This window comes from Lepidochelys olivacea (genome assembly GCF_965140295.1).
Source record: "Lepidochelys olivacea isolate rLepOli2 genome assembly, chromosome: 17".
In the NCBI taxonomy this organism is placed as follows: Eukaryota; Metazoa; Chordata; order Testudines; family Cheloniidae; genus Lepidochelys; species Lepidochelys olivacea.
In genome coordinates, this window is record NC_140427.1 from 19308331 (window position 1) to 19332262 (window position 23932).

Genomic DNA, 23932 nt, shown 5'->3' on the forward strand with positions numbered 1-23932 from the left:
TGAAGAAAGGAGGACATCCGCTTGTTCCACTTGTGGAAGTGAGTCTGGCTGACACTTCTGCTGCTGGGAGGGAGCAAACATGGCATGTGGCACAAAAGGTCCGTGTCACACTACAACCCAGAGAGGAAGCAAGCAGAGAACAGGGCTGAGAGGTGCGCACTTGGCAGTTTACAGACATTTATCAGGTCAGGTACACACTGGAGTCTCGTCCCTCCCTTAACAGATAAACAGCAGAGAGAGCACGCTCAGCTTCCTTGCTTTCCTGGGAAACGGGCATGAACACAGCAGCTGAGCCGCTCCCAGAAATGTGACACCATGACACAGAAATGGGGCAGCTGTTAAAGGCAGAACAATGTGAAATGATCGATAAGAACTCCTGCACCCACCTCTGCACCCCGTTACAACACAGTCGCCCCGTCTCCAGCATAGCCGCAACACTCATTGAAACACGCATCTTGTAGCATAGGCAGGAACCAAACATGTCCCCCACACGGTTCCCTTTGCCGGGCTGTAGCCCCGTTCAGGAGACATAGCTAAGAGCCCCCTTTCACCACAAGATGGAAACCTGTCTCACCTGTGTCAGGGAACAGCCAAGTGAGTGGTGGCTGTCGCATGAACAGAACTCTGTTCAGTGGGGAGGACTGCAGCCAAGCAGAATCAAGTGAGGCCAAATCCTTTGAAAGGACACGGAACCAAGCGCAACACTTCTGTTCCACCTAGGCTACTCCCTTGAAAACATTCGGAAGCTGTCCATAAGCCCCCACCAGAGAGTGACCTCAGTGGAAAGGGGAGAAAACAGAAGCCCCAAGCAGCCAGCCTCCGATCGTTTTTTCAAAAAGTGACGTTTTTGCTGTGCTTCCAGTCCTACCACGTCAGACAGACGCTGCTCATGGCAAAGGCTAAGATTCTGTCATGATTATTTTTTAGTAAAAGTCACAGAGAGGTCACCGGCAATGACCAAAAATCCACGTGACCTGTTCCTGACTTTTATTAGAAATAACTATGACTCTGCCCTTAGGACGGAAGAATCCCATGCACCGCTACAGACTAGGGACCGAGCGACTCAGCAGCAGTTCTGCAGAAAAGGACCTAGGGGTTACAGTGGACGAGAAGCTGGACAGGAGTCAACAGCGTGCCCTTGTTGCCAAGAAGACCAATGGCATTTTGGGCTGTATAAGTAGGGGCATTGCCAGGAGATCGAGGGACGTGATTGTTCCCCTCTATTCGACATTGGTGAGGCCTCATCTGGAGTACTGCGTCCAGTTTTGGGCCCCACACTACAAGAAGGATGTGGAAAAATTGGAAAAAAAGAGTCCAGGAGAGGGCAACAAAAACGATTAGGGGACTGGAACACATGATTTATGAGAAGAGGCTGAGGGAACTGGGATTGTTTAGTCTGTGGAAGAGAAGAATAAGCGGGGATTCGATAGCTGCTTTCAATTACCTGAAAGGGGGTTCCAAAGAGGATGGATCTAGGCTGTTCTCAGTGGTAGCTGATGACAGAACAAGGAGCAATGGTCTCAAGTTGCTGTGGGGGAGGTCTAGGTTGGATATTAGGAAAAACTTTTTCACAAGGAGGGTGGTGAAACACTGGAATGCGTTACCTAGGGAGGTGGTGGAATCTCCACCCTTAGAGGTTTTTAAGGTCAGGCTTGACAAAGCCGTGGCTGGGATGATTTAGTTGGGGATTGGTCCTGCTTTGAGCAGGGGGTTGGACTAGATGACCTCTTGAGGTCCCTTCCATCCCTGATATTCTACGATTCTATGAAAAGGGAAGTGAGGAGGGCCAAGTACCCATGACAGCTGGGGTTTCTGGGTCCCCCCTGCTGCCGCGGCCAGCTGCGGGGTCTCCCCTGCCGCCCAAGACAGCTAGGAGCGGCAGAGGACCCCCTGTTGCAAGCCCCCACCCCACCACCGGTGGTGGCTGGGAGCTGCAGAAAGGGCGCTCCCTGCTGCCTGCATTCATTCGGAGCTGCAGGGTCTCCCCACTACCCGCAGCGGCTGGGAGCTGCGGGGCCCCTGCCAGCTGACACCTCCAGCCATGCTGCCCGGGGCTGAAGTGGAAAATGTCACCGAGGTCTCGAAGTCATGGATTCCGTGACCTCCGCGACAAAATCTTAGCCTTACTCAGGCATCAGAGCACATGGAGAACAAACTGCGTCTCTGATTATCCAGGCAGACCTCAGCATTTAACCTTATGAAGCTGGAGGCTCTGTCGAATATAATGGGTCAAATTCGTCAGCAGCATCACTCCCCGGACCTCAGATACACCAGAGATTAATCTGGCTCAGTGCCTTCAAAGGTGAGCAGCACAAGAAAAATATCATTGGATTTATCCTTTTCTCATTTTTTTTTTTTTTTTTTAAATTCTTTGTGCTGATTAAAAAGTCCGGGAAGGACTTTTGGTTCATAAAAACTACACTTAGAGCTATCAAGGAGGGACTTTCCTGGATGACTTACTGGCGGTCTCAGACGCGTGTCATGAGCACTCTCGGCCCTTCGGTGAAGGGACGGGGTTCTGAACACGACTCTTTTACAGCTGGCTGTTTTCAGGGGGCTTTCGTGTTAACTCAGTTTTAAACTGCCTGAATAAAACCATGTCCCTTCCATTCACCACCTCTCCCTTCCTGGAACGTGCCACATCAGAATCCTACCAAGTTCTCCAAGGGCCCATAGAGACTTCTAGAGAAGATCTGGCCTGGATTTCTGATGTGAAAAAACAAGAGGGAAGGAGAATGCAGTAGCCTCCTTCCAGGCCATCTTTATCCATCACAAAGCTGCCAGACAGGGCACAAACTCCAATTTTTTCTTTTCTTTATCACATCCAACCATGGTTATATGGGTCTGGATTCAAATGCCCGCTACATGGCAAATTCTAGCAGGTTAGACTATGCTCTCTCAAAGGCCCTAAACACAATCAGTTTCTGTACCTGACTCCATTAGACGCTGACAGTCCTGGGCTTGGGCCTCCGGCTCCCACGGACTGAGGCAGCGCCCATGCACTCTGTGTATTGAGTCTCGGCGTTGACCTGGCTCCAGACAAGGTCGGTTTGTTATAGGGCACAAAGCCAAGCCCAGAAGAGCTTAGTGCAGCTGTCCGACTGGAAACCTGTGGCACAGCCGATGAACTGGGGAGGTTTATCATGGAGTGCCGATAGCGCGTGGTGACAGGGCCAGTTCCACTATTCAACAAGCACTGTTGACAAGAACAAGCCACTGCCATGTGAAGGGGCCCCGAGGCCGGGGTCACTGGATACGGGGTGTCCATGCGCCTCTGAATACCTCGTCGGAACCTGGAGGTCTTGTTGGCCTGGACCAGCGATACAAAATCAATGTCGTAGTTGTAGCCCAAGGAGCTCAGGTCTACATGCTGAAGGCCATGCGTGAAGGCTTGCTCCAGGAACACACAGATCTTCATCTCGTATGGAGACCACCCACCTTCGTCATTCTGCCACTCCCACACGATGCCCTGCCCGGCCGCAGAGTCTTGAGCGAAGAGGTGTCTGCGGACGGATCGCATGGTTCCTGGTTCAAGAGAAACAGACACTGGACATCAGTCAAAGCCACAAAAAACATAGCAACGCTGTAACTATGGAGAAGTGGCACCCTGGGGCAAGATTTCTGAAAGTGCTTATGGGAGTCAAGAACTCAACTCCCTTTGACTTCCCATGGGAATTTGGCATCCACTTCCTTAGGGCACTGTAGGAAATCATAAGCAAAAGGGACAGTGGAACGTTTTTGAAGTGACCACCAAAGGGCCAACCACCCAGGTCTGGTGGCTTAGTAGATGTGGGTCTTTCAGAGATCGAACAATCCTAGAAGATGCTTTGAAATGGCCACTTTGCCAGGTACCGCACCCACACATACACACGTGTGTGCAACAGTCCGAAGGAAAGGCAGAGGCAAACCTGGGAAAGCAGTTTGGGAAGTCTAGAGAGAGCAGCTGTTCATACAGAGGGAAGGGGAACAAAACCACAGAGGAGTTGCTGGTTCAAGGGTTATTCTAGACCAGGGAGTTAAAGCCTGCTCACATATCAAAGGCTCCGCTTCCCAGCCGCAAAGTGACCTGAGAAGCACATTTCCCCTGGTTATTTTTATTAAAACCTGCTCAAGGAGGATAGAAACCAACCAATAAAAGGGGAAATTAAAAGTCAGCAAAAAAGGCTTCCCCCAGCAGGGGCTGAACCAGCCCAGGGGCCCTCAGAGCGCTGCTCCTCCATGGTGCTAGTGTCTTTGGGGACGCACGCGTAAGGGGGGGAAACAGGGAGGCATGAGCAAACCTTCACATTCACAGAGGAAGGCTTTTCAGCAGCCACAGAGCTTGTACAGGGAGAAGCACCAGGGGAAAACGTTCAAAAGCACCGAAGTGGCTCACAAGCCTAAGTGACTCAGGCACGTCGGAGCCTCGGTCCCAATGACTTTCAATGCCTCCTAAGTGCCTATGTCACTTAGGCTCCTCAGTCCCGTTTTCCCAAGTCACTTAGATGAATTTGAACATTTTAGTCTCAGGGGAACTCCCCTAAAGTCAGCCTCTTTCTACATTGCTCCTGGGTGTCTGTAGGTTTGGTTTGGATTCCGGTATAATGCGTTTGGCTAATCATATTTTGCTCTCTTTGGGACCAGTGTTGGGCTGTAGGGATCTGACTTGCAGGTGTCTGACTTCAAGACCCTTTGCAGAGGTGCAGAGCTGTTCTAGTGACTCACTCTGGCAACCAGATAAGGAGGGTGTCATTAACTCCAACTCCAACGCATAATAGGTTGAGAATTCCTTCAAGGTAAAAGAGTCAGAAGGAAGGGACAGGCGGGTCAGGGAACATCCCAAGGAACAGATGGCTCAAGTGAAGGCTTAGGTTTGTAAGTGCAGTCCTGCCTCAGGGTTTCATTACATAAGTTAAAAATAAAGGAAGTGATTATGGAGCATAATCTATTGCGAGTGCTGCAGGGAGAGCGGGGTGGGGACCTCCCTGACTTACAAGAACCTGTCATCCATGGATGCCCAGATGCTCTGCAAACCTTAAGCCTCATGACCCTGTGAGGTACCCACGTTATGATGGGGAAACTAAGGCATGGTGTCAAAGTGACTTGCCCAAGGCGAGTCAATGACAGGACTAGACAGGAAAAGAATCCAGGAGTCCTCACTCGACCACTGGACAACACTGCCCCTCACATACCCCATTACATGTGTCCATATGAAAAAAAGTTTCATGATTACTTTAAAGCACTATCTCCAAGTAATAGGACTTCAGTATCTCACATGACGGCTGTTTTGTGGTCCTCTAGCGTATTACGGAAATTGATTCTGTGGCCCTGGGGGCTTAGGAAGTTACAGATCACTGCTTCAGAGGTTAGCTCAGCAAGTGACCTGCTCCGTACAAGAGCACTGACTGCTCTCAGTTTACTTTGCTGTACCGACGGAATATTGACCCTTTAATAGCAAGCTCCATGACAAGAGACAACATGTGACCAACGCTACTTAAGAGCTAGAATACTGAAAGGAAAGGTGCTCTAGTAACTTCCCCAGGGCCCTTGTAGCTCAAACATCAGGCTTGGAAATCCTAGTGGGTCAGATTCTCAGTCGGAGTAAATCAGTGTAACGCGGACATCAAGAGAGCTAGGCTGACGTCCACCAGCTGAGGAGCTGGCTCTGGGATGGGAAATCAGAGCACGTGCCCAAAAGCAAGTTCTAGGAACTGCTCCCCACCTGGCTGCTCCCTGAAAACGAAGTGAAGGAGGGGGATGTTCTCTTACAGCACCCCTGGATGCACGGCGAGACACATAGGAGAAGGAATTTGTTGGGGGGAGCAACGGGGATGAGATCGCAGCCTTGAGAGGCAGAGGAAACCTCACCCCTGGGAGCTAACGCAGCCCCCCAGAGAGTCTGTACCATGGGCGCTGTGGGAAAAAGAAGGTGGGAGACCGATGCTCAGCTGGGGGCTAGCGTTCAAAGCCAGCAGTGACATCCTACGTCCTAGCAGACTGCAGGATGAATGCAGCACAAGGGCTTTCAGCACATGGAACCGCAGCACCCGCTAGCCCCCAGCTGTGGGAAGAGGTGGCTTTTGGGACTCAACACACAGTGTGAGGTGGTACCGCTCTGGGATACCCGGGGGCAGGGCATTGGCTGTTCTTGTCTTGGCCACACAGACAGGGTAGCTTTAGGACAGTTCCTGAAGCCGCCTGATATTTACTTCTGGCTACACTGCGCAGACCAGCAGCTGAGGCTCGTTCCTAATCCAGCGCTCGAGAGCCGCCTTTGCAGCTGTCGCTCCCTTTCTATGGGGATGTTAGACCTGTTAACACTGGCTTCCTGTTATTCTTCCCAGCTTCCTTTGAAGAGCCTGCTTGTCTGTTGAATAGCAGCGGGGAGAATGCAATGGGCTCTTTTTCGTTCTGTTTAACGATTTTCATAGGAACGTTTCCTGCGGAGTTTATTTTACCTCTAGCACATTACAAAGGTCAGCTGGCTGATCACTTACACAACGTTCATGTCTAAAGGCGGGGAGCCTTGCTCAAAGCCGGGGAGCTTTGAACATAACTGCCCCACCAGAAGCTGGGGGGAGGGGGGGAGATAGTGGGAACAAGAGCGTTTTAAAGGATCATACTGAAATGCAAACTGAACAGGTAGCTTCATGGGGTGAGCAACGAATCTGCGGTCCCTGCAGCCACAGATCCAAATCCCAGCCAGGCCATCTCGGCCCATCCTCCCTTCAAGATCCATTTACTGAGCCCCATGCATTCACGGGGAGGGGACTTTCAGACAAGATCCTCAAACCTGAGTCAGCAGCCCCGACATTAAAGATTCTGTTATAGTTTCATAAGAGCAGCAGTTTGACCCCCAGGGTCCTTTGCCAAAACGTTCATTCCACCTCCCTCCACCCCAGAGCTGGCTGCATTTCAGCAGTCCCTGCATGAATACAATCTGTGAAGTGCTGTGGAACCTTTTCCAGTGAAAGGGACTAGAGAGAAGCAAGATAATATAGAGCGTCGGTAGTTGCTTTCAGAGAGATTGCCCCTCTCCTGTGGGAGGATAATCCATTCACAGTTTGGCCATTAGGAGAGAATGGTGCTCCCTAGGTGGTCCTACACCCCAGCTGCTCACAAGATTCCACCTACACTAAGAACCAGATTCACTGCTGAGTGCTGAGACCATTTTAACTCATCACGTAGCTGGGACAAAGCCCATCACTGTTACTGATTCAATCATGCTGCTGTAGCCGTGTCAGAAAAGGGACCCTTTCTGAAAATAAACGGGGGCCTAGAGAGAGGGGACCATTGGCTACTGGGGAGAGCAAGGCCTGAGAGTTAGGACTCCTGGGTTCTATGCACAGCTTGGTCACTGAGCTTTATGGAAAGAGGCAGTCCTGGTGCCTGCTTGGTGATCTCCACAGCAGTTTCAGAGCATTATGAGCCCCAACCAAACAAGGCTGCTGGGTGCCTAAAGACTATTCAGAGCTACTGGGGCTGTGCCAATGACAGACACTCCCAAACACATACATCTTGCTGATGAAGTCTCTCACTTGGGACACCTTCCTAGCCAGGTTGCAAAGCTCCAGGTACTTTCCAGAGCGGTGCCCAGCCCAGCTGTGTGCTACTTACCCTAACATTAGAGCAAGAAAGTAGGAATATGAGCGGGGAACATGTCCGTCCTTGCTTATAGGCCTGTCATTTAGGATTCATCTTATCGCCCCTCACGCTCTGCGAACCCAACTGATTTACTATATTCAAGAAACCTGAACATTTCTGCCCTTCTCTAAGGCCCTCAGAGTGAACCAAGCCTTGCCACTTCTCGGGAGGCAGGACTTGGCTCCATTTTTACAGATGGGTAAACTGAGGCACGGATAGGCTTGTGCTTTCAGAAGTGGGGACTAATGTTGGGTGTCCACTTTGACACACCCAGGCCTGATTTTCCAGAGGTGATGAGCACACAGAAACCCCATCGAAGTTATAGGTGCTCACTACTTCCAGGGGAAAAGAAAGTCAGCCCCTAGGCACTAAAGGTGATCATCCAGATGTAATGGACATTAAACTGTTGGCCTGAGAGACCTCCTTGGGTTGTGCAGTGAGTCAGGAGCAAAGGCGGGAACAGAACCCAGATTTCCCGGCAACTAATCCTGTACTTTACCCTCAAAAGCCAACCTCCCTCCTCCCTGGAACAAAGGGGAAAAAAAAGTGGGAAAGGAAAGTCAATCTGAAGGGGCAGTGTTCTAGCACTGCCCTACGTCATTCTGTGGGGATTGCAGGCATTAGCTCAGCAGCGTTCACAGGGCACCAGGCCAAGCCAGAGCAGCTGGTGCTGCAGCCGGGGAGGAGTGGGACAAGGGAATCAAACAGGAGTGTTTTAATCACAAAAAGGCCTTTTTTTGCAACTTCCCTGAAGGGATGTGCGGGGGGGTGGAAGAAGGCATACGGTTCTCAGGCCGCAATCTTGCAAAGCATTTAAGCACATGTAAAATTAGCCAGGAAAGAGGTTTCTTACCTGTGTCCTGTCGGAACTGCACCAGGCTTGGTATGTCGATGACATAAGGGGCGAGCATGGCGTCTGCCTGCCCCAGCGGGATACTGCTGCTGGCCAGCCCCGGTCCTGATCGTCTCCCCTTCTGTGCAGGGGCCTGGAGAGCCTGTTCAATAAAGCTGCATACGCTCCCTCTGTATGGCCTCCACCTGCCGAACTCGTCCTGCCATTCCCATACTGCCACTGCGGGCAGGGCCACATGCCCTGGCACGGAATTGGGGAGCCCAGGTGGCCCAGCAGAACCGCTTCCGGCACCCAGCGCGGCTGCCATTTTCCAAGGTCTGAAAGCGAGCCAAGCCAGAGCACGTTGTCCACCCACCTTCAAACCATCCCCTTCAAGGGCGTACGTCAGGCCTGCAAAGAGAGAGAGACACAAGACATACAGAGTTAAGAATGACAACCCTGAGCTGACAGCAGGCAATCCAGCAGGTAGGCGGCAAAGTCTACAAACCCGGGGGGAGGAAGCATATGCATTTCTCCATGAAAGACAATTGGGAGGTGAACTCGCTGAACACTTCAAGCATGCAACTCAGAAGCGAATCAATGTCAAACCCAGCGGGTTAAATGTAGTTTGGGGTCCTACCCAGGCCTGAATCCTGCTGCCAACGTTAGGGGGGTTACAATCAAACGGACAGCGTAACCTTTTGGGGGCAAAGACTCTCAGTGTTAGACCCCCAAGCACATGATGTCAGCACTGACAAGTAGGCCAACATGGGGCATTACAGGAACCCAGGATTTCCAGTGTTATTCATTATGGGTATTGCAATAGATCTAGAGGCCCTGATCTGGGATCAGGCCCCCATTAGCCAGGCTCTGTACGCACACAACCAAAAACCAATCGCTACCCTTCCCCCAATGCCGCAGTCAAAGGGTTAATCCGTGTATCACACTGCCTGCTAACAGCCTTCTAAAATGCCATGGGCCCTGGAGAGCTCAAGAGCAGGGCACAACTTAACCAACAGAGCAGCCATCAGTTGGCTGGAAGGTTTTGTCCATCACAATCAGAAGCACGAGCCTGGGGAGATGCAGGTAGCAACGGAGCCTCCACTGGTGTACGGGGCCCTTTGGCATCTAGGGCAGCCAGGCTCCTGTGGGCGCAGCACCCACCCCTCGGGGGCGGCTCCTGTGGTTGGTTATTTCCAACTCATCCATATGGAATAAAGCAGAGACACCCAGATGGCTGCGTTCTCAAGAGGAGAGCGATGCATTTTAAAGAAAACTATAGCGAATGAGTCATCCTGTGCAGTTCTACCCAACGCCCCCAGGCTTACAAGCCACCAGCAGCAAACGAGACCCCCCACAGATCATTTGATTAACAAAAAAAAAAAAAAATTCGAGACATTTGCTGCTGTCACTTAGCACCCTCACAATTCCCCAGGAGTGGTTATTTTACAGCTTGGAATTACAAGTCACTTCAACAAACCCCAGGTGCAAAATCTCAACACCTGCCTCGTGCGTTATTTTTACGTTGGATTTCACACACTGCTGCTCAGCATTGCTGAGCTCAGCTTGGATCATCTCAGTTCAGAGCTCTGCTGTGGAGTTTTCTATCCCATCTGGTGCCAATGTTTGCAAGCAGGGGGTACTCTGCGCCCCACGGGGAAAGGGACAGCTGTACATATAGGGCTCCTGGCCTTTCCAAATATATACAGTGGCCTGGATAACTATCAGCAAAGCAGGCCATCAGGGGGAGGCGCACTCTGTTTTGGAGGGGTCACACAATTGGCTTGTGCTCCTGTTAAAATATAGCAGCAGCAGAAGGAAAAAAAAAAAAAGATCACAGCAGATATACATCTATTAACGTTTTCTCCTTACGTGGTAGCTTTCCCCCAAAGCACTACAGCCTCAAAACCCAGATGGGGGTAGACATCCTCCTTACCTACTGGCCAACGAAATCCTGGGTCATGATTGGCTGAAAAGAGTCACATAACAAACGGTCTACTGTCTACCTCCTTGGGGGTCAACAATGCTTAGCTAACTCGAGGAGCTGCAGCTGCCAATCAGCACTAAATATGCAAACCAGGACATCATCCTGATTGGCTGCAAGTGAGTTCCGTGTAAATGAAAATTCACTGCCCAGTAGGTAACGGATACTATTTCCTGGATCAGAAAACTGACACTCTAAAGGGGCGAGGGCTTCCCAGTTTATGCATCTAAATGGAATTCTAGACTACAGCTGTTTGCAAGGATTGTGAAACAACAAACGCAAGTTCCATGTCTTGGGCAAAGCACTTTGGCAACTTGAAGTTAAGGCTGTATGTTTCTATTCGTTATTGAAGGGTATCGGGGTAGGTGATACCTAAGAGAAAAATGTTGTTTGATTTTTGTTTTCATTAAATAAAACATCCAACCTCATCTCAATCCATCACTCCCCTCCCACGCCAAACAGTGACACACACATTTTAAAAGCCTGGAAATCCAAAGTTAAGGTCACCCAAACCCTGAACAAAAAACTCGCATGAATTGGCCCTGTCAGCACTGGCTCTCCACTTGTGAGGTAACTCCCTTCTCTTCACGTGTCATTATATAATGCCTGCATCTGTAATTTTCACTCCATGCATCTGAAGAAGTGTGGTTTTTTACCCATGAAAGCTTATGCCCAAATCATAGAATATCAGGGTTGGAAGGGACCCCAGAAGGTCATCTAGTCCAACCCCCTGCTCGAAGCAGGACCAATTCCCAGTTAAATCATCCCAGCCAGGGCTTTGTCAAGCCTGACCTTAAAAACCTCTAAGGAAGGAGATTCTACCACCTCCCTAGATAACGCATTCCAGTGTTTCACCACCCTCTTAGTGAAAAAGTTTTTCCTAATATCCAACCTAAACCTCCCCCACTGCAACTTGAGACCATTACTCCTAGTTCTGTCATCTGCTACCATTGAGAACAGTCTAGAGCCATCCTCTTTGGAACCCCCTTTCAGGTAGTTGAAAGCAGCTATCAAATCCCCCCTCATTCTTCTCTTCTGCAGGCTAAACAATCCCAGCTCCCTCAGCCTCTCCTCATAACTCATGTGTTCCAGTCCCCTAATCATTTTTGTTGCCCTTCGCTGGACTCTCTCCAATTTATCCACATCCTTCTTGAAGTGTGGGGCCCAAAACTGGACACAGTACTCCAGATGAGGCCTCACCAATGTCGAATAGAGGGGAGCGATCACGTCCCTCGATCTGCTCGCTATGCCCCTACTTATACATCCCAAAATGCCATTGGCCTTCTTGGCAACAAGGGCACACTGCTGACTCATATCCAGCTTCTCGTCCACTGTCACCCCTAGGTCCTTTTCCGCAGAACTGCTGCCTAGCCATTCGGTCCCTAGTCTGTAGCTGTGCATTGGGTTCTTCTGTCCTAAGTGCAGGACCCTGCACTTATCCTTATTGAACCTCATCAGATTTCTTTTGGCCCAATCCTCCAATTTGTCTAGGTCCTTCTGTATCCTATCCCTCCCCTCCAGCGTATCTACCACTCCTCCCAGTTTAGTATCATCCGCAAATTTGCTGAGAGTGCAATCCACACCATCCTCCAGATCATTTATGAAGATATTGAACAAAACCAGCCCCAGGACCGACCCTTGGGGTACTCCACTTGATACCGGCTGCCAACTAGACATGGAGCCATTGATCACTACCCGTTGAGCCCGACAATCTAGCCAGCTTTCTACCCACCTTATAGTGCATTCATCCAGCCCATACTTCCTTAACTTGCTGACAAGAATACTGTGGGAGACCGTGTCAAAAGCTTTGCTAAAGTCAAGAAACAATACATCCACTGCTTTCCCTTCATCCACAGAACCAGTAATCTCATCATAAAAGGCGATTAGATTAGTCAGGCATGACCTTCCCTTGGTGAATCCATGCTGGCTGTTCCTGATCACTTATAAACAAATAAATCTGTTAATCTTTAAGGTGCCACTGGACTCCTCGTTTTGTGTGTGGATACAGACAAACACAGCTACCCCCGGATACTTGACACCCCGAACTGCAATCCTCACCCCTTGCATATCTACCGTTATTGCGTGTAAGATGGAAACAGTTTGAGGTACATTGTGATAAGGACTTTACAAACTTCTCAGTCTGGTTGCTGATCTCTCATATCTAACATCCACTGCATTTGCATCACTTACCTGTAGAGTCTAGGAACAGTGAAGAATATGGCTGTGGTCCTGTACCAGCATATCTACCCCAGATCTCCCATGACCCCACGTGTCTACTGTGTCAGCTACTAAATTCAGTGGTCCAGCTCTTCAGAGATCTGCAGGCCCAGATGTAGTAGCTACATGTCAGTGCTAAATCTCACAGCAGAACAACTTTGCTTTTAGTTTTAAAAAATATCTTCTCCCCTGTTGTTAACAGCACTTTAGATTGTAAGTTTCTAGTTTATTTTTCACCATTTATGCTACTTGATTATTAACTTGGGCTCCCATCCAGCAATCAGACCTGCACGGGTGGATCTCTGCCCCTGGGGCAGAGCCTCATGTAAGGATCCACTCACCTGGATTTGACTGCAGGACTGGGGACTCTGACAACAAAAGTAGTTTGGAAAGTTTTTGTTTCTTTCTCCTTCACAGTCACTTCCTGCTTCTCAAGCCCTAGCAGTGAGCAGCAGAGCTGGGTTCACGGCACTACCAGGCAACGTTCAAGCCAAAAGTCTGTTTCCACTGAAATTTAAAACAGAAGTTGGAGGGGGGTGGAAAAAAACCCCAACAACTATTCTGTTGTGTAAAAGCCTTTTTAAATACATAAAAATCTGAACTTTGGCTCTACAATCCAGCTGACAATGTCGCTTTAAAATTTCTGGATTGAACTCATCGGTGCTAATAAAAACTCAATGACAATGTAGCCTGCCTCACAAGCGGAAAAGAAAAGGCCAGGGAGCCTTAGATCTGTGCTGTGGATGTAGGCAGTTTTCTAGGGCTGACAGAGTGGGATTCTTTTCAAGCACAGGGCTTTTCAGCATGCTATTCGAACAGGACAATGCCCAGAAAAGATTTGCAAGGATCACTGACACCACACTTAGGAAACGCGAGGTCCGCAAACAAGCGACTACGTATCATCGCGGTGAATGGATTGTATTTGAATTAAAAGATTCCTAGGCGTGCAGGCTACACTAAGCCAGGGGTCTCCAACTGGCTGACGACTCAGCATCAGGAGAGCGCGTTTGTTACAGGATTGCAGGCAGCCCCATATCCCGTGCAATTCGGAAACCCCAAAGGGAAGATCAAACTAACAGCCCCGCTGCGCCGCGTGGTGCTTGCCAAGCCCCACAGCGAATCAAATGAAATTTTAGTTTCGTTCCCCTGTGAATTTACAGGAGCAACAGAGGCACTACTATGACCATCATCCATTGTTCCGGTCTCTCTGTGGGTGTCGCTGGAGATACCTGGAAAGAAACACGAGTCTCACAGCTGTAGAGAAATCTCAGGTACCTGCGCTGTTCCTGGGCACTGTAGGCCAAATCCGGCCCAGCCTGATCCCACCTGGAGCAGCCAGGTGAAATTTACTAGGATCATATCAGTTTTATTCATAGAGTTTAAGGCCAGAATTCTGATCACCAGGTCTGACCTCCTGCATAACACAGGCCAGGGACCCCCACCCAGTGATTTTTGCATCAAACCCTTAACTTCTCTATGGGCTACAGTATATCTTGCAGAAGGGTATCCAACCCTGACTCTGGGGTTCAGGGAATGGTATGGCCTGTACCCCAAACTTGACCTGGGATTCATGGGAGAGTAATGACCATAGGTCTGGCCTAGGAATCAGGAGACCTGGGTTCTGTTCCCAGCTCTGACACTGACCTCCAGTGTGAGCTTGACCAACTCATTACCGCACTGTGCCTCTGTTTCCCATCCCACCCTTTGTCTGTTTAGACTATAAGTTCCTTATTGTTTCTGTCCAGTGCCTAGCACAACAGACAAATAGAACCAGGAGTGGAACTATGCCAGGTAACAGGCTCCAGTACCCATTACAATGGAGGAATCAAAATAGGTGGCTGCCCTCTTTGCTCTGGCAGCTGGATTCTAACATGCTCTAAGAGGAGTTTGAAGCTCAACTCCCACTGGCAGGTGAGCCACCGTGTCCTTTAAAATCACATCAGATAACACTGTCTTCCACCACGGCACACGCCAGTCCGAAGCTCAGGGAGACACAAGGGGGCTTTAACGAGACACGGCATGCCACAAGTGTGGATGCATCAGAAGAGATGAATATGCATTGCTCACATCCACTTGCATAAATACCACTGGGCATTTACAATCATCCATCGATAATTCGCTCCCCACAAGGTTCCTTTACAGAGCTGATCTCAGGCTGACAAAATATCAAAGGGCGTTTTCGAGGTAGAAATGCAAACCCACCTGGATACTAGAAAAAGTACTACGAGCAAATGCAGTGTGAACGTAGAGAAGGAAATCAGACAGCCTGATATAAGAGAGAGTTGAACTGTACGCTCGTTCGCCACCCTGTGCAATCCTAGTGCTTTCACAACCATTAAAAAATTAAGATGGCAACCTGATTCAAGGTCATCGGACTAACTTTCTGGCTCCAGAGCCTTTTCACTATCAGAATGAATCGTTAGTATTTACAGCAGAGGCCTCAACCAAGATCAAGAGACATTAAGGCTACACACATTGCGAGCTGGGGTTTGCGTCCCTTATTCATGTGCCCATTGGGACACTGCACCCCATACTCTTCATAGTGATATAATTGTATGATTATGGCATAATTATGATGCATTTTGTATGGAGGTGTCATTGGAAAGGTTACGATTTTGTTGAATATGATTATGTTATTTGTATGCATTATCATTTTGGTATCTGAAGTTATGAATATTGACTATGTATCTGTATTTCACATGTAGTCACACCTGGGTGACACCCACTGGGCAAAGTGCTTCCAATCTAGATAGGGGGCTGTGAAGAGCCTATTCAGGGTAATGGGCCATTAGGAAAAACAATAAGCCTTAGGAGCAGCTTCTCCCCAACCTGGTGAGCCTGTAAGGGAACGTCTCCACTGGCCACGTTAAAGCGCTGCCCTGTGGCTTGGGTAGTCACGGCACAGCGCTGGAAGACAGCTCTCCCAGCACTCTAAAAACACCCTCACCTCCACGAGGGGCGTAGCTACCAGGGCTGGGAACGCAGCTCCCGGCGCTGGTGCACGGTCTACACTGGCATGTTACATCGCTGAAAGGTGCAGCGCTCGGGGGGGTGTTTTTTCGCCAGTGTAGACAAGGCCTAAGAAATGGCTGCTATAACTCAGCAAAGTATGCAAAGGCATGTGATCAGGTCACATGACACGGAACTCCATCTTGGATACCAGTGTTTTTCCAAAAAGAAAAGGGGGACTTGTGGCACCTTAGAGACTAACCAATTTATTTGAGCATGAGCTTTCGTGAGCTACAGCTCACTTCATCGGATGCATACCGTGGAAACTGCAGTAGACCTTATATACACACAGAGACCATGAAACAATACCTCCTCCCACCCCACTGTCCTGCTGGTAATAGCTTATCTAAAGTGATCATCAGGTTGGGCCATTTCCAGCACAAATCCAGGTTTTCTCACCCTCCGCCCCCCCCCCCCCCAACTCACTCTCCTGCTGGTAATAGCCCATCCAAAGTGACCACTCTCTTCACAATGTGTATGATAATCAAGGTGTTTTTCCACAAACCGAGTTTGGGACATCGGGTTCCTGCCATATGCTAAAGCTACATAAGGCAGGGAGCGACCTCATTGGTTGTTCTTCACTCCCCCACAACTGAAGACCTAAGAGAATCTCCTAAAGAAAAGGACTTGGAACAGGGGTGGGAATCCCAAGATGCAAAGCAAGTGCAGCTTGTGGCTTGACAATCTGCAAGCCTGCTGGTATCGTCAGCCAGGGCGAGAATTTGTTAATTCATATCCTACCTTTCTGGTATTTTAGGCTTAGTTTGCGGTTTTGTTTATTGACTAGGTAATCTGCTGGGATCTGTTTGCTAACACTTATAATCACGGAAAATCTATTTCTTTGTAATTAATAAACTTATTTTATGTTTTCATCTAAACCAGTGAATTTGAATAAAGTGCTTGGGAATCTTAGCTCAAGGGGCAGGGGCATTTCCTCTCCACATTGAGGGGGAGGCGAACTGGATAATAAATTCATACTGGTCAGGGTTTTGACCAGGGCAGCATGGTACAGCTCTGGGGTCCTAAGTTGGGAAGCTGGTGGTTATTTTGGCTGTAGCTTCTCCATTGTTGGTTCATGGTCAGCCTGTGTGTAACTGCAGCTGGGTGTGTCCCGATCTGTGTGTTTGCTGGTGGAAGTGTAGGACTGGGAGCGGGTCTGCAGCTTCTCACAGCAGCACAGTGTGAGAGGGAGCCCAGGCTGGTGAGTCAGAGGGCTCAATGGTACCCCAGTTCCAGGTGGCACCCTGGGGGGAACCTGTCACACTCATACTTGCACTGTTCAGTAAGAACTATCACGAGTATTAGCAGCCACGTAAGCACAGAGAGCAGTAGCGGAGCCAAAGCTGAGTACACACTCATGGGTTTCAGCGTGCGTACATGAGCAGGGGAATCACGCCCCTAGCTCATAGTGGAGACGTACTTAATACAGAGCGCTCCCCTCAGATCATACCAGTCCAGAGATCAGCCTGCAAAATTCTAAATTCTCTCCACTACTACCGAAGCCAAGGGGAGCTGAAAGCACTCAGCACCTCCCAGGATCAGACCCTTCATCAGGAAGGTTTGCACTAAAGAAACAATGTCAACTCAAAGCTGGCCAGCACTTCAGATTCTGTATAAACACGTTTATACCAAACCCAACAGACATGCATCCATTCATTTCTTTTCACTCCAGTGGAAAAGGGTTTTACACAGATATTTTAGGGTGCTGTTCAAATGCAAAACGAGAAAGTTGCTTTTAAGCACACATTCTCTTGGGGGTGGGGTTTTCCACTGAGAGCCTGAAAGCAAAACGGAAGTTTCCACTTTTTGGCTTATATTATCTCAGCAAATATTTATTTGCCCAGGCTAAGAGAATCACTATAAACAATCAGCATGAACAGCAAAAAGAAAATTAGATTTTCAACACTAGTTCAATTTTAGTAAACCAAGTGCTCTTTGTAACATGGGTCAGGAATTCTGACTAGAAATATTATGAAGAAGTGGTCAGTGTCCTTTTAAAGAATCAAACTCAGAAATGACTATTTATATGGTCGATCCATATAAAAGGCCCAGTTAGGGAGGAAGAGTGGTCTGGTGGTTAGGACGCTACCCTAGGAATCTGGAAATGTGGGTTCAATTCCCTTCTCTACCACAGACTTCATGTATGACTCTGGGAAAGTCACCCTCTGCTTCTGTTTCTCAGCGGTAACACAGGAATAGCACAGGGTGTTGTGAGGCTCACAATCCTCAGATACTATAGCAATGGGCAGCCACATAATACCACAGATATTGCCTGCCAGGAACAACTGACAGTCTAAAGTCCAGAACCTACAACTGGACCCTTGTGGGTCCAAATGCAGGAGCAGGACCAAGGGCCTCATCCAGTAAACAGTACCAGGCACGGTGTCCCCATGGGAATACTGGTAGCATTTGCAGGATCAGACCCTGAGGAAGAAAAGTCCTACAGTTAAGACAAGGGTAACATTTTCAAAAGTCACTTGGGCATTTAGGGCATGTCTACACAGCAAGCAGGATCCCACGGCAGTGAGTCTCAGAGCCTGGGTCTACAGACTTGGGCTCACGCTACAGCACTAAAAATAGCGTGTAGATGTTCGGTATCTGAAGCTTAGGGAGTGGGGTCTTCAGAGCTGCAGCAGGATCCTGCTTGCTGGGTAGATGTACCCTACGTGCCCTAGATCTCATTGAAACTAAGTGAAAATGGGCCTTTAGCACTTGAAAAGTTAACCCCAAGTCAAAATTAATCTCATTTCTGTAAAAGGCAGCTCCCACAGAACTTCCTTCCAAATATCAAAGCAAATTGCTTTAAAAGATGCAAGATTTAAAAAAATCTTTAAGTCCTAGACATTTCATAACTTTTGAGAATGAAAATAAATTGCTATCTTAAAGGGTCACCATCAGTTTAAAAACTGGCATCTGTCTGAAAGTGCTTTCCCAAGGAACAAATAAAGGCTGGGCTACCACAAATTGCTCTGATTGAACCAAACGGGTTTCTAAACAGATTTAGTTAAGTCGGCACAAACCCTTTGCAAGCTAAACTCATATCCGCCTCGCAACATGGACATCAGCTTAGGAGGAGCTGATTGTGAGTTAGCGTGCAATGGAGATGCACTGATTTAGTTCAGCCAGTGGAATTTCTGGGCATGGACTGGCCAAATGTTACTATAGTAGAAGGATGAAAGAGACGCAAGCCTTAGCTCCATTCATCAGTGCAGCTTACCCCAGCTCCAAGCAACGATACACTGTACTAGCTCACATTGTACAGCTTTGCCCATCCATGGGGTTTGCACGGGTGCAGCTATAATCAGGACAAAGCATCTCTCTGTTTTTACAGCTTCGACACTGACAGCACCTTGCGCATAGTCAGTTTCACGGTTGCCGCTCTAGTCAGTTTCCCCTGTTGTGTGTGGAGGTTTTGCACACAGCAATGGGGGAAGGAGGGAGAAACATTTTAAAAAATAAGAACATGTGATTTTAAACCCACGCACTTTGGCAGGAGGACTTGGGCAGGTGTGAGATCTGAAACTGTTTTACTCATTCTTTTAAAAGTAACTAGCTTTAATTGGTGCCACTTTAAATTCTCAGCGTAGAGTTATCTGGGAATGAACTGAGTGGACTGAGTCTCCCCTTGCATTTTAGGGGGTGTCTGCCACTAGCATCTGCAAGAGACCAGGGTCGTATTTGAGTGGAGACAGTCGATATCGAAAATGAAAGGAGTGATGTTGAATGGGAGGTGCATGCTCGGCAAGGGGGAACAAACTGACAGATTGTTTGCAAAGCTGGGTGTGCACGCTGGAGGAGGCTGAAGGTGGTAGACACCCACAGCCCTCTAGGGAGGGGGATAGAGAGGGGTAATAGAGTAGGCTGGGCACAAGGGCTTTATGTCCCTGGAGCTGGAGAAGGCCTGTCAGATCCAAGCAGATGGGGTGATGGGGCGGGGGAAGAGAGAGGACTGAATAGTAAAGTGGGAGTAAAATCTCCAGAACACACAGAGGCTTTAAGTGCCCACCCAGAGTAATGAGACGTGCCCAAACCTGAGGAGCAGTTCCAGCGCCAGGCACAGACAAATCCCCTGACTCGCAGAGACACACTTCTCACTAGAGAAAGGAAGAAATGAAGGGATCAGTTACCTCCACCCAAATCACCAAGGGAACCTCAAGTTACTCCACCCATCACCTCCCTGCCCTCCCAGAGATACCCCACAGTGATCAGACCTCAGAGTTAGACCCCCATCCCACAACACTGCCCTCTGATTCTCACAGTGACTGGACCCCACCGTCACGCAACCCCAGCCCTCCTGCCTGGCCTCCACCCACCCCCCAGGGGCCAGACACCTCCCCCCCGCCCTCCTGCCTGGCCTCCACCCCCCTCCGGGGGCCAGACTCCCCCCCTCCAGGGGCCAGACTCCCCCCCCACCCTCCTGCCTGGCCTCCCCTCCCCTCCGGGGGCCAGACTCCCCCCCCACCCTCCTGCCTGGCCTCCCCCCCCCTCCGGGGGCCAGACTCCCCCCCCACCCTCCTGCCTGGCCTCCCCCCCCCCTCCGGGGGCCAGACTCCCCCCTCCGGGGGCCAGACTCCTGCCTGGCCTCCCCCCCCTTCCAGGGGCCAGACTCCCCCCCCCGCCCGGGCTCCCCCCCCCTTCCAGGGGCCAGACTCCCCCCCCCGCCCGGGCTCCCCCCCCCTTCCAGGGGCCAGACTCCCCACCCCGCCCGGGCTCCCCCCCCCTTCCAGGGGCCAGACTCCCCACCCCGCCCGGCCTCCCCCCCCCCCCTTCCAGGGGCCAGACTCCCCCCCCCTTCCGGCCTCCCCCCCCCCCTTCCAGGGGCCAGACTCCCCACCCCGCCCGGGCTCCCCCCCCCTTCCAGGGGCCAGACTCCCCACCCCGCCCGGCCTCCCCCCCCCCCCTTCCAGGGGCCAGACTCCCCCCCCCTTCCGGCCTCCCCCCCCCCCTTCCAGGGGCCAGACTCCCCACCCCGCCCGGCCTCCCTTCCAGGGGCCAGACTCCCCACCCCGCCCGGCCTCCCCCCCCCTTCCAGGGGCCAGACTCCCCACCCCGCCCGGCCTCCCCCCTTCCAGGGGCCAGACTCCCCCCCCGCCCTCCTGCCTGGCCTCCTCCCCCCCCCATCCAGGGGCCAGAGGTCAGACCCCCAGGTACCCCCCTTCTGCCCCCAGGCATCTCCCGCGACCCGCGCCGTTCAGAGGCCCGGGGCGCCCCTCACCGTCACTCCGGGCGCCGCTCCGCTCCGGCCAGCGCTGGGCAGGAGGCAGCGAGAGCTGCTGGGGGCAGCGCCTTCCCTCGCAGCCGAGACAGAGCGCCCAGCGCGCATGCGCCCCCCCGCGCGGGGCACCCTGGGACTTGTAGTACGGAGCGGCCATCGGCCTTCCCCCACCCCCCGCCTCTAGCTCGCCCTGCCCCAGCCTCAGCAGCAGCCACCCGCCCGGGGCTCGGGGGAGGAGGGGGACTCCTCCAGTCCAGTCCAGTCCCGCCACGGGGCTTTTTTGGGGGGCTCCCCCACTCCAGCCCACCCCCCAGTTTGGGGGGCTCTTTTGGGGGCTCCCCCAGCCTCCCCCAGTTTTGGGGATTTTATTGGGGCTCCCCCAGCCCATCTCTCTTCCAGTTTTGGGGTCTTTTGGGGGGGGTCCCCCAACTCCTCCTACTGCCACAGCTTTGGGGACTTAATGTGCCACGCCCAACCTCCCCCTGTTGTTTTTTTGGGGCCTCACTGGGGCTCCCCCAGCCCAACAGGCACTTTCTGGGCCTTTGAAACCCCCCCCCCCAGCAAATGTCCCCCCCCAATTCATTGGCCTGATCCTCCTTGGAACCCACGTGTACGGGGAGTTTGCTGAGAGACCCATCCCAGCCCAGGTGGGAGGCGGTTCAAAGCCCCTCTCAGGCGAGTGCAGGTGGCCACTCCGTCCCAGCTGCTGCCTTATGAAAGCAGGACCCAGTTCTCAGCCACCCCTTCCTGTGCTTGGGACAGGCAGGTGCACAGTGTCACTGACCCCAGCTGCTCCAAAGCCATGAACCAACCCCCCGCCCCTGCCCCCAAATCATAAATTTGGCTTAAAAACCATGAGACTTGGGTTTATTCTTTTGCCTTCAGGTCACATGCTGGTCCCACTTTCAAGCTTTTCTCTGCACCCGGAAAGCCTAGCCACTCACTTTTGATTGAAATGACAGCTGAGAGTCTCACATAATCACATGACTCTGGGTGCTGGGGCTTTAAGAAACACCACAAATATTGCGAGACTCGTAGCCTCCCAGCTGCTCTAACCATCTTGTTTCAAATCTTCTTTGAGTCTCTTCTCTTCTCTTCATCTCTTACTGGCACAAGGAGAGGGAAATAACATCTGTCCTACTGCATTTTCAGAGAGAGGTTGGATAAAAGCTGCTATACAAAATGTTATCAGATTCTATTGTATTATCAAGGCCTGACAAAAACAACCGGTTACAGAGACAGCTAGCGAGGCTAGAGAATGGGATTAAAGATGGATATTTTATGATCTGGGGCTTCCAGCACAGAAAATCTAGTTTAAAAAAAATTGTAATCAGTCATCAGTAACTTGGTGTTTTACAGAAGATTTACTTATGCAGATTAATCTCAAATCTCTGTTAAATTTTCTGCACTGCTTAGCTCCTTAGCTCCCTGACATCAAACAGGCTTAATAGGACTGAATGAGAACCAGAGGCAGCTCCAAAACCCATATCTGATGAACATGAATCGTTACATTTTTGCCTGTGGGTGATAAAGGCAGGATTATGGAAGCAGCACAAAGCAAGAGAATCACCTGGAAGATTAAAGAACCTTTATGTTCCCTGCCTTAAAGACAACAGCTGCAAAGAGAGAAAAATATTTGTGTCTCCAAAGGAAAAATTGGAAAAGCATAGGGGGTGGAGTGTGTCAGTTTTCTCCCCTGCAAAATTCAGGGTCAGCTATAAAAGACTAAACAAAGCATTTTGCAGGGAACAGTCCTGCACGGGTAGGGGGAGCAGTGGACAACATGACTTTGCTCTTTCCCCCTTCTGAGTCTTTGGTAGTTTTTATTATGATGCCTTTTGTTGAAATCTTCTTCTTGCATGTGACCGGAGAGATACCAGTGCTGTTGCTTAGCAATTGATTTATAGCTCCAGCTTTCTTCTATGTTTTTGAACTGCTTTGGTTTCTCTTTTCTTTGGAATTAGTGAGGGTCAGATTCTGATCTCAGGAACAGGGGAGGAGGTTTTAAATGTTTTACAGATTCACCAAGCGTGCACATGTGTCTGCAAGTTTACAAAACATTTGGAAAAGTTTGCGAGATAAAGAACATAAGAACGGCCATACTGGGTCCGATCAATGGTCCATCTAGCTCAGTGTCCTGTCTCTGACGTTGGCCAGTGCCAGGTGCTACAGAGGGAATGAACAGAACAGGACATCCATCCCCTGTCATCCAGTCCCAGCTTCTGGCAGTCAGAGGCTTAGCCAGAGCATGGGGTTACATCTGACCATCTTGGCTAATAGCCACTGATGGACCCGTCCATGAAATTAACTAATTCTTTTTTTGAACCCAGTTTTACTTTTGGCCTTCACAACATCCCCTGGCAATGAGTTCCACAGGTTGACTGTGCGTTGTGTGAAGAAATACTTCCTTATGTTTTTTCTAAATCTCCTGCTTATTAATTTCAGTGGGTGACCTGTGGTTCTAATGTTATGTAAAGGAATAAATCACGCTTCCCTATTAACTTTCTCCACACCATTCATCTTTTCCAATTCTAATACATCTTTCTGGAGATGGGGCGGCCAGAACTGCACACAGTATTCCAGGTATGGGTAGCGTGAGGGGGGGGGTGTATAAACACCGCACATGGTACAGGTTCAGATTCATACTACAGTATTATTGTGCAGGCTTCAAGAGGCTGCATCGGGCAGAGCTGGAATAATAAGGAGGCTCTCAGTCAAACCTGAGGTGCACTGGCTGAGCTGTGTGTCAAGGATAGTTGGGTGTGACTGGAAGAAGAGGGTCAGCATTGAGGTGCATTGCCAGAGCTAGGTGAGGGGGGTTCTGGACTAAAAAGACCTGGGTGATGTTACAGATGGAGCGATATTAGCAGATCTGGGTGCAGGGCTGTGAAAGATCAGACTAAAGGTACATTGGCTGGGCTATTAGAAGACCTTGAGGGCTTGTCTACACTTAACATGCTACAGCAGTACCTCTGTCGTGGTTTGGTGAAGACTCTACCGTTGGTGCAGGCTACACCAGGGGTTAAGTCAGTTTAACTGCATCACTCTGGGC

At 50.3% G+C, this 23932-nt stretch overlaps 1 protein-coding gene across 5 annotated transcripts in view; it reads right to left on the minus strand.

Annotated features, from left to right (window-relative positions):
* Positions 1-20973, minus strand: part of DTX2 (deltex E3 ubiquitin ligase 2) — a 62469-nt gene extending 41496 nt beyond the window's left edge. For all 5 annotated transcript variants that reach the window (XM_084651014.1, XM_084651013.1, XM_084651012.1 and 2 more), the window contains exons 1-4: positions 20881-20973; positions 19697-19759; positions 8477-8866; positions 2931-3525 (exon numbers count right to left, since the gene is read on the minus strand). In XM_084651014.1, the coding sequence (XP_084507140.1) occupies positions 2931-3525; positions 8477-8783 (902 nt within the window). In that variant the 5' untranslated portion in view covers positions 8784-8866; positions 19697-19759; positions 20881-20973. The remainder of the gene's footprint in view (positions 1-2930; positions 3526-8476; positions 8867-19696; positions 19760-20880) is intronic.
* Between the last annotated feature and the right edge of the window lie 2959 nt (positions 20974-23932).